Source organism: Podarcis vaucheri, assembly GCF_965113315.1.
Source record: "Podarcis vaucheri genome assembly, chromosome: 7".
In the NCBI taxonomy this organism is placed as follows: domain Eukaryota; kingdom Metazoa; phylum Chordata; class Lepidosauria; order Squamata; family Lacertidae; genus Podarcis; species Podarcis vaucheri.
In genome coordinates, this window is record NC_138765.1 from 76427460 (window position 1) to 76441371 (window position 13912).

Sequence of the window (13912 nt, forward strand, 5' to 3'; positions counted from 1 at the left end):
GGGTGGGGAGATCGCCAATTGCTACGGAAATGTGGAGAACGGAATGGAAAACTGCAGAAATGAGAAAACGAGAAAAAGCATGATTGACAGATTCCTCCATCCTGACTGCACACCTGAAGCAGACACCAGCACTAGGCCTCCAGTCTGCCCCATAAGGAAGGCCTCTCTTTCCTGTAAGCTTGAACCTCTACCCCTTCATCCCTAGATGGCGCCATCAGCCTATTTTGAGGAGTGACTCTCTTTCCCCACACAGCAAAACAAACCCCTCAACATGGAGGTACTTTCTGCCCCTGGGTCCTAGAGGTTCCTATCTTTATGTCATCAGCCCTGGCTGTGAAGAAATACAGGAATTAAGAGATGGGAACAAGAGTCAAGCAAACACCTGGAAATCAATCTTTAAGCTGTCGTGGCTTCCTCCCCCAAAGAATCCTGGGAGCTGTAGTTTGTGGATTGGCGCTGAGAGTTGTTAGGAGACCCCTATTCCTCTTATAGAACTATGATTCCCAGACCTCCCTGAGAAAACAGATGGATCGTTAAACCACTCTAGGAATTTAAACTAGCTTTTTAATACTTTAGTTAATTTATGTGTAAATCGCCTTGAGACCATGGCTCAGAAAGTAATTAATAAATCAACAATTACGATGCCAATTATAGCTCTGTGAGGCGACGGAGTCTTCTAACGACTCTCAGCACCCCTAACAAACTACAATTCCCAGGATTCCTTGGAGGAAGCAGGACTATTTAAAGTGGTACAATACATGTATAACGCAGGTGGGGCCCAAATTTGCCAACAGACCCAGGGCCCAGGTCTGGTATCGCCAAGCAGATGCCAGGACCCGCCAGAGACTCCTGCCCTATTCTCCTCCCCATTCCTTAATATTCTTCCTCAGTGTCAGGAGGCTGCCATTTTAAATCCCCCACAAAGCCCCAGAGTGATTCTACACCAGAGGCATTGTGGGAAATAAACATGGTGCCCACCTGATCAGAAAGTGCTGGGTAAGCCTAACGGAGGTGTCCAACTGGTACAGGATGGGGCCCTTGACACAGCAGCATGCTGAGAATCGCTTCTATAACAGACATGGAGAACCTGTGGCCCTTCAGATATTGTTGGACACCAACTTCCATCATCCATGATCAGAGGCTATGCTAGCTAAGGCTGATGGGAGCTGGAGTCTAGCAACCCCTGGAGGACCACAGGCTCCCCATCTCTGGAAGCCTGTGACCCTCTAGGTCAGGGCTTTCCAAACCCAGGTCTCTAGTAGTTTTTGGACCACAATTCCCATCATCCCTGGCCACTGGAGTCCAAAAACAGCTGGAGGGCCACAGATCCCCCAGCTCTGATCTAGGAAGCAGCAGCAGAAACTACGATTCTTTGCATTTATACAACACTTGAAGTTCAAAGCAGTTTACACGCATGTTCCGTCTCTCTCACAACCACCCTATAAGGTAGACCAGGACGGTGCCCAGGGAAGGTCAGTATGAGAACACAGCATGCAAACAAGGCTTGATCTGGGGCAGGAGCTTCCAGATCACCTCTCTGAGGTGGGATCTTGGCAGTTGAGAGGAAACTTCAGCTCAATGATGTTGCTGTTCTTTTCTCGCAGGAGACCCTGCTGTTCGGTGTAATACTGGACTAGCTCCGCCAACGTGGCAAACTTCTCCCCGCCATACAGGTCGTAGTAGTCCCCGGAGTTCTGGATTTTGATGTGGGTGACTTCGTCATTCCTCCTAGAGCCGGAAAGCGGTTGCGAGTGGGAGAAAGAAGAGAACAGAATTTGTAACGCTGGGTATAAAGACAAACAAAAGCATCATATTCAGTGACCTATCAAACAACCAGCAAATGATGGGTGGGGCAAATCCATTGCAGTTTCGCCCCCAACCTTATGTTCCCTACATTTCCACATCTGTTTGTGAACTTTGTTTTTTTTGGGGGGGGGTTAGAATCATGAAAATTGATCAGCATTTTAGGGCTCATTTTGCACTGCCTAATATACATATTTTTGCAAGGTGGTTTCCTGTGATATAAAGCATTTTCCCATGTTATTTTCACCAATATATGCATTTATTATATGCACCCTTGACCCCAGTATATGTATTTTTGCACACGCTACTTGCCTACAGTCCCCAGCATGGTTTAATTACCAGCCCCCCTTCCCAGGGAAACCTAGTATTGTGAAGGGAACAGAGGTTTCCTAACCGTTCTTGGCACCCTTGATGAACTACAGCTCCCATAATTCTTTGGGGGAAGACGTAACTGTTCCAAGTGACATTGTGATGCTTGAGAGGTATGGTGTGCGGGGCTTTGGGTTCAAAACTCCACCAAGCCCTGAAGATTATGTGTCACTCATTGTCACTCTACCAAACAGGGTTCTTGTGTGGGGAGGAAAAGTGGGGTCTAAAAATGAGCTAAAAACTGATTGTAACACCTGTTTGCAAAACAAACCCTGAAAGCCAGAGGCTACATGGGGCAGGGTGGTAGGTTGACATTCAAGTGCAAATCTTCACTTGGCCTTTAAACTCTCTGAGGGACTCTAGCCAGTCTTTCTCTCTCTTCTTGCACACTTGTTGCAAAGACAATTTGGTATGTGTGGGGTAGAATCACACACGCTGCTCTGAGATTCCTGGATCAAGTGCCAGCACCAGGGACTTCCCCGTTGATGCCGGCAGGGCCTTTTCAGCGATGGCTCCCCGGTTGTGGAATGCCCTTCATTAATCTTCAGAAGGAAATGCATTCCTGCTCCCCTTGGCAGAACAACCCTGTTCCTGGCAACCCCAAGATCACTGGACGGAAGAACGTTTCTGACCATAACTGCTTTTAGACGTTTGCAATAGTTTTTTTGTAGAATGCTTTCATTTGTTTTAGAATGCTTTCTTTTTAAAAATTGTGTATCTGTTTGCCGCTCTGGGCTTCCAGGGGAGGAAGGGAAGGATTTAAATTCAATAAATAATAACTAAATCAAAAGTGGGATAAACATCAGCATCAGAATATCTGCACAGCCAGGAGGGTCAGAAACCGATGCAAGGTTTTGTTTGGTTTTGCTTAATGTGCATTTTTTGGGGGTTTTAAATAGTATTGGCATTGGCACTATGAATAAAGACTCTGAATAAAGGTCTAATTCAGTATAATAAGGCAGTTTCCCATGTTCCTAAATGAGCCCAGCTCTTAGGGGAGAGTCCCCTGCTGCCAATCTTACTGGAGTCCCACAACTGGGAGTGACCAAACTCACTGGCCCACCAAGCTTTTTAGAAGCAGACAACCCCTCCCGGACTGAACTCATCCATCAGGCGTCTGGAGGCCTAAAGGGGCCAGCTCAGCAGGCAGGCAGGCAGCCTCTTAAGTGCCTTTAAATGCAATTAGCCTCCCTCCTCTTAGGAAAGCCAGGGAGGGGAGAAAAGGGCAGAAAGGGTCCCCAATGGGACTGCGCTGGTGCTCTCAGCACTGCTAATAGCCAAATGGGATTAACCCGTTCTGTGCTGGGAAGAAGAAGACGACAGAAAGTTCTCACAAACCACTGTTTTCATCCTAACTGGTTTGATGAAGTTTTTTTAAAAACGGGAAGCATATAATACCTCCAGCATCCCTCTGAGGTATCAGAGACCAGTGTCTTTCTTTGCATTATTATTGTCATTGTTAAAGCTTTTTAATGATACAAAAACTAATCTATATAAAAACAAAAGCAGAAAAAGAAGAGAGAGAGATAGTAGCATGCATGGGGGGGGGGAAGAAAAAATCAGAAAAGAAAGAAAAAAGAAAAGTGGGAGGGAGGGAAGGAAGGAAGGAAGGGAGGGCTTCCAATTCTTCATCTGTCAGTTACATACAAAGGATTATTCGAAACATTTGCTCCACAATAAGATTCTACTTTCCAGAAACCAGTATTTTTTCAATCTTCAAACCCAAATATCACAAGTTTGCGGACCAGGGTCTCTCCCAGATGCCAGGGACTGGGGACCGTCTGCCTGCAAAGGACTGAAACTATGGAACTCACCGCCACAGGAGGCAGTGATGGCACCCCAGCTTGAATGGCTTTATAAGCAGATTCTCTCAGGGAGGAGAGTGCCACTGATGGCTGCAAGCCACGATGGCTCTGCATTGAAACCACAAGGGCTTGTGTACTCAAACCCTGTTTGTGGGTTTTCCCACAGGCATCTGGTCAGCCTCTGTGAGAACAGGATGCTGGGCTCGAGGGGCCATTGGATGGATCCAGCAACCTCATCTTTCGCCTGGCATCTCGTATGCTCATTGACACGATTGCTCCTGAGTGAACCTGGAGCATTACTGAGTTGTGAATGAATGTGGTAAAAGCAAGGGAAATGTTTTTAAATGGGCAGGCTATGCTAACACCTGGAAAAAAGTGTGCAGTTCTAAAACCAGGGTGGGGGGTGGGGAATAAAAGAGGAAATTACACACAGTCCTTTGCAAATGACCAGGCCACCACACAAATGCTTCTCTGCCAGAACCGCCTACATCTAAACGCCCGACAATGCTTCCGTGGAGTCACGCTCAATTTGTTTGATGCCAAAATCGCTTCTGCACAAAGAAGGGACACCTGTGGCCTCACCACAGAGGCAGCTATTGAGCGAAGGCGGCGGGGTCCCTCTCCAAACCAGCAGCTGGATTAAATAATTACATGAAAACGGCTGCGGCTGCAAATTTCGCTTCGCGGGAGAAGAACCTCCGTCGCCCTCAGATCCGTCTTGGCGCGGTTTTAGAAAGGAAGACGGCTCCCTTTCCCTCTCCGAAGCACACAGCTGCAGCTGCTAATTACCTCAAAAGCTCTCCAAGATATGAAAGCTGAACCGCCAAGAGTGCCGGGATGGGGTGCCCTTGCCCGCCGATTGGCAATAAATCCGTGCTGCCCTCAAAAACGCACACAGGTGTCTCTGTCACTACCGTGTTTGACGGAGGCCAAAACTGTTCCTTGTAAGACTCACAGTGGAGGGGGGTGGGAAATGTGTTCAGCTGCTGGTTGGAGCTCAAGACAGCGAGGGGAGCGGTAAAGAGGACTGCAGGGACCCGAGTTCATATCCCGCTCAACCTAACCTACCTCGCAGGATCGTCGCGAGGAGAGAGAGAAGTCTAGGAATAAAAGTTCCACAGAATTGGCTGCTAGGCAGGAGAACAGACATCAGGGAGAGGAGCATGAGGCTGGAGACGCAGAGATGTGCTTGCTCTGTGCAGGATCCAGAGCAGCACCAGATGGAGAACGTAGGTATCTGGGGGTGTTAATGCTGCGAGTACTTCCATCCTAGGCTTAGGCTGTATCTATGTGTAACTAAAACCGTATGTCCTACTACAGGCACCAGAAACTCCACTGGTCCATGCAAAGGAAACCAAATTCTAGGATGGCACTGCAACTCTTGGAGTCTTTAAATACAGTGGTACCTCGGGTTACGAACACTTCAACTTACGTTTTTTCGGGTTACGAACGATTGTAACCCAGAAGTAAGTTGTCCAAGCTCTCGGAGGCCTCGCCGCTGCCTGGAGGGAAACCCGGACATCGGTGGGGCCTATGGAGCTCTCTGAGGCCTCCGCAAATGCAGGGAGCCAAGCCGATTGTGATTGTGGAAGAGGACCCTGAGCCCCCTCCAAACAGTGAGTTTGGAAATAATTTTTTTTCATCTAAAATACTGTCTTATTTATTTTATAGTACAGTACACTGATTGTTGCCTTCATTTTATGGATAAATGGTCTCGTGAAACAGTAAAATTCGTGTTAAATTGCTGTTTTAGGGGGTGTTTTTTCATTGTCTGGAACAGATCAATCCACTTTCCATTACTTTCAATGGGAAAGTCCGCTTCAGGTTAAGTACAGACTTCCGGAACCAATTAAGTACTTAACCTGAGGTACCACTGTACTTGGAGCTTTTGGGGGGGGAGAGTGGGGGAATGTAACAACAACAAAAATATTCCTGCACCTGCTTAGAGTGTAAGCAAATAGGGGCCACTTTCACAAAGGGTAATTTCTGTAGCCATGTGACAATATGCAAGAGGAGGCAGACACACTATTATCTAGCAATATCTCTTCCCCACTCCCCCTGAAACAATCTGCATTATAGCTGCAGCCAAGAACATGAGACCCGCTCTCAGAAAACGTCCCCCGTTTTCCATGCTAAATGGATTCCTCGTCCAGAGGCTTTTCAAGCTCCCTTTCCTTGGCGCTTGCGTTTCCCCGAAGGCTGGCTTGCGGCCCAAACACCTCTTACAGAAATGCACAGAGCACCAATTCCTGCTCTTTAAATTATTTACTGAGATCCAGCTACAGCTGTAAGTGGATGAGCTTATTCCCTGCCCTCTCCCCCCGCCCCCAGCAGCTAAACATTCAGAGGTTTGGAAAGATCAAGAGGGGTTTTTCCAAGCCGGCGGACTCTGCCCTGAGATCACCGGATGGTTTGGCAGCAGCCCCAAGGAAGCTGGCCAACTTGCAGCTGCAAGAACGCTATCACCCCATGCAGAGTGTGCCTCTGAGCATGAACAGAGTGCCTCATCTCTCACACAAGAGTTATTTTCCACCTGACCAAAACAGTTTCATTTTGCAGGACCTGAGTGCAATCGCCCTCTTTTCCTCCTGCAACTTTCAAACAAAGCAAAACTGGTATTCAGATGTGTTTCTGCCTCTGACCATGGAGGAAGAATTGCCAATCCTGGCTAGCAGTCACTGATAGCCTTCCCCTCTATTAATTTGTCTAGTCCTCTTTGAAAGCAAACCAAGCTGGTAGCCTGGGGAGGTGAGGCACCAGTTAGCTATCATTGGTCTACACCAATGTTTCCCAAACGTGGGTCTCTAGCTGTTTGGGGACTACAAATACCATCATCCCTAGCTAGCAAGACCAGTGGTCAGGGATGATGGGATCTGTAGTCCCGAAACAGCTGGAGACCCAGGTTTGGGAAACATTGGTCTACACTGACCAGCAAAGTCTCTCCAGAATTTCAGCCCTGCCTGGTTTCATCTTCTCCATGCCACTGGTCTTTCCATCCTTCTTGTGGGTGAGCAGAAAAACTCTGACTGTCTGATGTGTACTGGGTGCGAGGGCACAGAAAATGTTTTGATGTTGCATAATAATAATAATAATAAATAACAATAATTTATTATTTATACTCTGCCCATCTGGCTGGGCTTCCCCAGCCACTCTGGGCGGCTTCCAACAAAATATTAAAATACAGTAATGCATCAAACATTAAAAGCTTCCCTAAACAGGGCTGCCTTCAGATGTCTTCTAAAAGTCTGGTAGTTGTTGTTCTCTTTGACATCTGGTGGGAGGGCATTCCACAGGGCGGGTGCCACTACCAAGAAGGCCTTCTGCCTTGTTCCCTGTAACTTGGGCTTCTTGCAGTGAGGGAACTGCCAGAAGGCCCTCCGAGCTGGACCTCAGTATCCAGGCTGAATGATTGGGGTGGAGACACACTGTCAGATTCGTTAGGATTCGTTCCACTCAGAATTTGTTCCGCTGAGAACATGGCACCATGCTATTGATTCCAAGCTGGCCCATCCACCCCAAAGTTGTTGGTTTTGAACATTTCATACCTGACGGATAAGGTGAAGTCTCCCGGGTTGCTTTTACTAGGCCGGGCTAAAAAACTCCCATGGACTCCTCGGGTTAACAGCAACTTCTCCGCTTCAATGCCATTGATGTTTGGGTGAAACCACCTTGGGGGGGGGGGAGAAAAAAGCAGAAGAGAATCACAGCATTAATAAAAGGATGACACAGAGCTTTCTTCCAGGATTAAGGGATGGATACACACTTAAGAAGAGTCCTGCTGGATTAGGTCAGAGGCCCACCTAGGACAGGATCCTGTTCTTACAGTTGCCAACCAACAACAGCAACTCTCCCTTCTTGCAATTCCCAGGAACTGGTACTGGGCAGTATCCTGCCTCTGAAGCTGGCATACAACATAGCCATTGTGGCCAGTAGCCACCAACAAGCCCTTATCCTCCATGAATTTATCAACCCCACTTTTAAAGCCATCCAGATGGAATATAAGAAATTGGACGAGGTCAAAAGTTCCACCTAATCTAGCATGCTGTTCCCACAGTGGCCAGCTAGATAACTATGAGAAGCTGGCAAACAGGACAGCAAATATCCCCACTTGTGGTTTTTTTCATTAAAAAAAAAAAGGGAATGGAAAGTTAAGACTCCTTGCACCTGTAACAATTGCACCTGAGCGTTCTCAGTGGAAAGCTTTCGGAAGTCCCTCTAGGTTGGTATCTGGGCAGAGACTTAAGAGTCTCTGTGTGCATCGGATGAAACCAGGTCATCGTGGCGGTGGCTCATTGCTATCAAATGTGATGAGCTCACGGGTGGGTCTACGTCCTCTGGGCTTCCCCTAGGCAGATGCAGCCTTAATATAGATCCCACAAATGATTATTTTGCATAGCTCTGCGGCAGGCATTGTCTTGGTTCCCCTCCCACGCCCTGCCTCCAAAACCCATTTGCTGATTGTTTTATTTCAGAACGCAATAAAATACGGAGAGCTCTATGTGGTGGGAATGTAAAATTGTTTTTAAAATACTTTTGGGAAATGATATACAACGAATTGAAAAAAACGTTTAAAATAACATTTTAAGCCTTTTTGCTAGGCATTTCAGGTCAAGAACTGCCGAAAGAAAAATGGAAAATATTTATGTATGCTACAACAGTGGCAAGAATGTTATTAGCTCAAGGGTGGAAGAAAGAAGTACCAATGAAAGAACAATGTCAAGAAAAATTGAGGAACTATGCAGAATTAGCAAAGTTAACAGATAAACTGCATGAAAAGGACAACAGAGACTTTAAAAATGAATGGGAATCTTTCACAATTTATTTACAAAAACAACATAAAGAATTGGACTCATTGGCAGGCTTTGAATAAACACCCACAGTTTTATTTAATTAAAACATGGAGGAAGATAATGTAATGACATTTTGTGTATATTAAGATGCAGAAGAGAACAATTTTTGTAAGAAACCAGAGAGGGAAGATGAGGGAAGTCACCGGAGAGGGGGGTGAAAAATTTAAAATTGGACAACTGTTATTTGTAATTTGTTATAAAAGAGGAAATTTAATAAAATATTATTATTATTATTATTTTAAAAAGGAGAGCTCTGCTGGATCAGGCCAAGGGTCCATCTAGGCCAGCATCCTGTTCTCACAGTGGCCATCCATAAGCCTGCAAAATGAATCTGAGCGCAACTCTCCCCACTTGTGATTCCCAAGAAGTGCCGTTCAGAGGAATATTTACTCTGAATGGTGGTAGAACATGGGCCTTCACAGGTAGTATCCATTCATTGCCTTATCTGTCACAAATTTATTTCAGCCTCTTTTAAAGCCAGCCAACTTGGTGGCTTAACTCTACTTCTTGTGGGAGTGAGTTCCAGAGGAAACTAGGGGAATTGTTATCCATTCCCTTAAGGAAGGGGGGTGGTTTGCAGTCAAACAACATCTAGAGCAGGCATAGGCAAACTCGGCCCGCCAGCTGTTCTGGGACTACAACTCCCATCATCCCTAGCTAACAGGACCAGTGGTCAGGGATGATGGGAGTTGTGGTCCCAAAACATCTGGAGGGCCGAGTTTGCCTATGCCTGACTCACAGCACCCATATAGGATCATTGCTCATGGCAGCTGGGGATATGGGAGCTGTTGTCTCAAGAGACACACGTTCCTACGGAGTACAGAGCAGGGCTGATTCCAAGTTTGATGGGCTCTTTGCTACCTCTGTGTTACCTCCCCCCTCCCATAGGCTCACCTGACAGTGGTGGGCAGCGGCAGTACTCTGAATGAGCCACCATTTTAATTTGCCATAATACCCACAGAGCAACTCTGTCTCCGGGCAATGCAGGAAATCAAGATGGCGGCACTCAGCTGCTGAGTCTTGGTTTAAAAAGGGGTCCAGGGTTGGGGTCAATAACAGTGGGTTGGGGTCGAGGATGGTAGGTGCTGATGCCAGGTCAGATATACAGTGTTAAGAGAGAAAAGCATGTCGGATGTGGCATTTTAGGGGCTGAAACTTAACTTTTGCAAATTTCTTCAGTGAGTGGTCTTAAAAATATGCTTTGGGGTATAAGGAATTCAAATCTGCTATTACTTTTGTGATTGGACAATATTTAGCTAAGTACGTCTACATTTGATGACATAAACTGCTTTCGGAAAATGGAAAAAAATTAATTTTACCTTCTGATAATATCAGGTAATGCTAAATAATAAAAAACAATAATATACAGTTGTACCTTGGATACAGAACGCCTTGGTGCTTGGATGTTTTGGCTCCTGAACACCGCAAACCTGGATGTGAGTATTCCGGTTTGTGAACGTTCTTTGGCACCCGAATGTCTGATGTGGCTTCTGATTGGCTGCAGGAGCTTCCTGCAGCCAATCAGAAGCCGTGCTTTGGTTTCCGAACGTTTTGGAAGTCGAACGGACTTCCGGAATGGATTCTGTTTGACTTCCCAGGTACGACTGTATAATATAAATGAAAAACTTGGAAATCATGTTTAATGATTTCTGTGCAATCTATCATACATTTTACTTACCAATCAAAACTAAATTATATTCATTTAACCAAAGTACCGTATCTTTCAAATACCCAAGTCATGCTACAACTTTTTAGCACCCCTCATTTGGGGAGTTTGAAAGCTGAAAAATTCAACACACCCTAATGTGCAAGGGTCAGTGAAAGATTCCTTCTTCCCATACACAAAGTATCCATCAAAGCCAGGTCATTTTATTTTCTGTTGTAGCACTTTGGAACTTCCTGTCTATTGACGCCAGGAAAGAACCCCCTTCTGTTCTTTATAGGAATCTCCCTGAAACATTTTTTGTTTAGGCCAACAGCATATCCAGAAAAACAGGTTGCCTGCAATGCTAGTCCTAAGTAGAGTATACCCATGAAAATGAATGAACTTACATCCATCAATTTCAGTTGGTCTATTCTCAAAACAAACAGCCCTGGGTATAACTAACCCTCAGAATGCAAACCTGCCTTCCAGTCTGCATTTGCTTACAGTTTATTTTAATTCTCTTTTAAGCATTCTTAAAATACCTCCTTCTAACACTTTCATTTTTATTTCATAAACCACTTAGCAGGGGTCAGCAAACTTTTTCAGCAGGGGGCTCATCCACTGTCCCTCAGACCTTGTGGGGGGCTGGACTATATTTTGAGGGGGGAAATGAAGGAATTCCTATGCCCCACAAATAACCCAGAGATGCATTTTAAATAAAAGGGCACATTCTACTCATGTAAAAACACACCGATTCCCGGACTGTCCACGGGCCAAATTTAGAAGGCGATTGGGCCGGATCTGGCCCCCGGGCCTTAGTTTGCTTACCCATTATTTAGAGCTTTGATTACAAGCAACGACTGTATAAAGGCTGTGAAATAAATACAGTGGTACCTCGGGTTAAGTACTTAATTCGTTCTGGAGGTCTGTTCTTAACCTGAAGCACCGCTTTAGCTAATGGGGCCTCCTGCTGCTGCCGCGCCGCCAGAGCAAGATTTCTGTTCTTATCCTGAAGCAAAGTTCTTAACCCGAGGTACGATTTCTGGGTTAGAGGTGTCTGTAACCTGAAGCGTATGTAACCTGAAGCGTATGTAACCCAAAGTACCACTGTAAATCTGCAGTGCCGCTTCCACACTATTGGACCAGTTTGCCTGACACACAACTTCATCTACAGAGGAGTGGTTAGAGTGTAGCACTAGGACGTCGGAGACCAGAGTTTTCAAATCCCCACTCGGCCATGAAGTGAACTGGGAGTGGCCAGCCTAATCTACCTCACAGAGTTGTTGTGAGGATACAATGGAGAGCAGAAGAACTATAACTCCGTGAAGGAAAAGGTGGGGATATCAATGCAACCCATCAACAAAGAATCCATTGACCAGCCCGCTATCACTCCACTGCAGCCGAAAAACTAGAAAAGGCATCTGACCATCACACAGCGAATGACTCACTTCTCAGCGACGGGAAGATCACCAGGAAGGAAGAAGGAGCCAGCTTAAAATAGCACCAGGCAACCAGTTTTAATGCCATTAGCTCTGAAATAAGGTTGTCAAAAAGGGTCAGGACTCTCCTCCTCTTAATGTCCTGGCTTGCAACAGAGTGAGTGATTACTTTAATAAGAGAAAATAAAAAAGAAAAATGTTGCACGGCCCTTTTGATGGAGCCGAAAGGAAGGAGGTTAAGGGGATTGGAAGGTTCTTAGGGTGGTAAACAACTCCAAATTGTATATGTTTTAAGCGGATGCTACAAAAATGGTCCAAATATTTATAGAACCTGCCTCTCCCAAAACACTTGGAGGAAGCTTCCGGCAAGCAAACAAAAAGTAAGTCGATATAATTAGTGCAGAATCATTTCGGTGACCGTAAAGAGCCGCCTGCTGGTTGCTGGATCAGGCCAAAGGCCCACCTAGTCCAGCATCCTATTTTCGCAGAAGCCAACCAGGGACCTATATGGGAAGCCCACAAACAGCAACTCGCCTCACAGGGAATGCAAGTGGCAATTTTGGCACTTTTCCAGATGTAATGTCCTGCATAGAGATGCTGCTTTGGGGGCAGAGACCCACTGGAGAGGAAAGCCCTCATCCCCCCAACACACACCCTTCTCCATAGTCAAAATAAAAAAAAAATCCTTCCAGTAGCACCTTAAAGACCAACTAAGTTAGTTCTTGGTATGTGCTTTCGTGTGCATGCACTCTTCAGATACACCATGCACACGAAAGCTCATACCAAGAACTAACTTAGTTGGTCTTTAAGGTGCTACTGGAAGGAATTTTTTTATTTTGACTATGGCAGACCAACACGGCTACCTATCTGTAACTGGAACCCTTCTCCATACTTTGCATACTTGGGAACCCATTGCCACAATATGCACGGACTGTTAGGATATAGTTCCTTTCCACCTTAGAAGGAGCAGGCATGACTGTTGTGTATCACATGCCTGTTTACTTCCAGCACAGGTCTGCTGGGAACTTCCATTTGTATGTTGCTTTTGTATTGCTATTTGCTGGAGACGAAGGGAAGAAGACATGTTTTTCCTTTGTTCCTGAACTATGTTGAATAAACGCCTGTAAATACACATGTCTCTGTCTGCCATTTCCGTTGTGAGAAGTTATTCACTCTGCTGATAAGAGCGTGCCGAGTCTCTAAATGTATCTGAGGCTCGTGTTGCTGATTGATGCTGTACCGGAGATTGCCCGGCTGCCGGCCGGTGACTGGAGCCAGCTGGGGGCCTGCCAAATGCCCCCATCTCCCCGGCAGTATCCCAACAACAGGGTTATGGGCCCAGATCCACAGTGCTTACAGGAGAGTAAGACTGCTGATGGCTGCTGCGAGACCCTGGCAGAGACAGAGGTATGTGAAGCTGATCGTCCTGGCCGAGGCTAGAAGGCTTTTGAAGTCCATGCCAAGAAGTGATTAGGCCGAGGAGAGAGGCAGGCCTCGTAATTTGCGAGCACCAAATTTAGGCCACTTCCTGTTTTCAAGTGGGGAGGTGGGGCTCAATCACAGACAAGCAAATCGAGCACACCTACCCCCTTTTCCATTTTATTTTCTCAAATGGACTTTTTGCAGTAAAATGCACAGGGGTACCTGCCCCCCCCCCAATTCATGCCAGAAAGTCCAGTTCTAAAATTCAGCGCAGATCTCCAAGGCCACATTTAACACCATACATTTAAAGCCCTGTGATATCATTTTAAGCAGTCATTAGTTCCCTCCCCCAAAGGATTCTGGGAGCTGCAGTTTGCTCAGGATGTTCAGAGCTTTGAGGAGACCCTTATTCCTCCTCAGTGGAATTCCCAGAGTAGCTTAACGGTCAATCCCTCTTCCCAGGGGATTCTGGGAATTGTATTCTGTGGGGGGGAATAGGAGCTTCCTAAAATCCATCACCATCCTTAACAAACCACAGGTCCCAGAATCCTTTGGGGAAGCCACAACTGTTTTAAGGTG

At 46.1% G+C, this 13912-nt stretch overlaps 1 protein-coding gene across 2 annotated transcripts in view; it reads right to left on the reverse strand.

Annotated features, from left to right (window-relative positions):
- LOC309536167 (tyrosine-protein phosphatase non-receptor type 11-like) overlaps positions 1 to 13912 on the reverse strand; it is a 61121-nt gene that overhangs the window by 19707 nt on the left and 27502 nt on the right. For both annotated transcript variants that reach the window (XM_082230108.1, XM_082230109.1), the window contains exons 2-3: positions 7523 to 7645; positions 1534 to 1728 (exon numbers count right to left, since the gene is read on the reverse strand). In XM_082230108.1, the coding sequence (XP_082086234.1) occupies positions 1534 to 1728; positions 7523 to 7645 (318 nt within the window). The remainder of the gene's footprint in view (positions 1 to 1533; positions 1729 to 7522; positions 7646 to 13912) is intronic.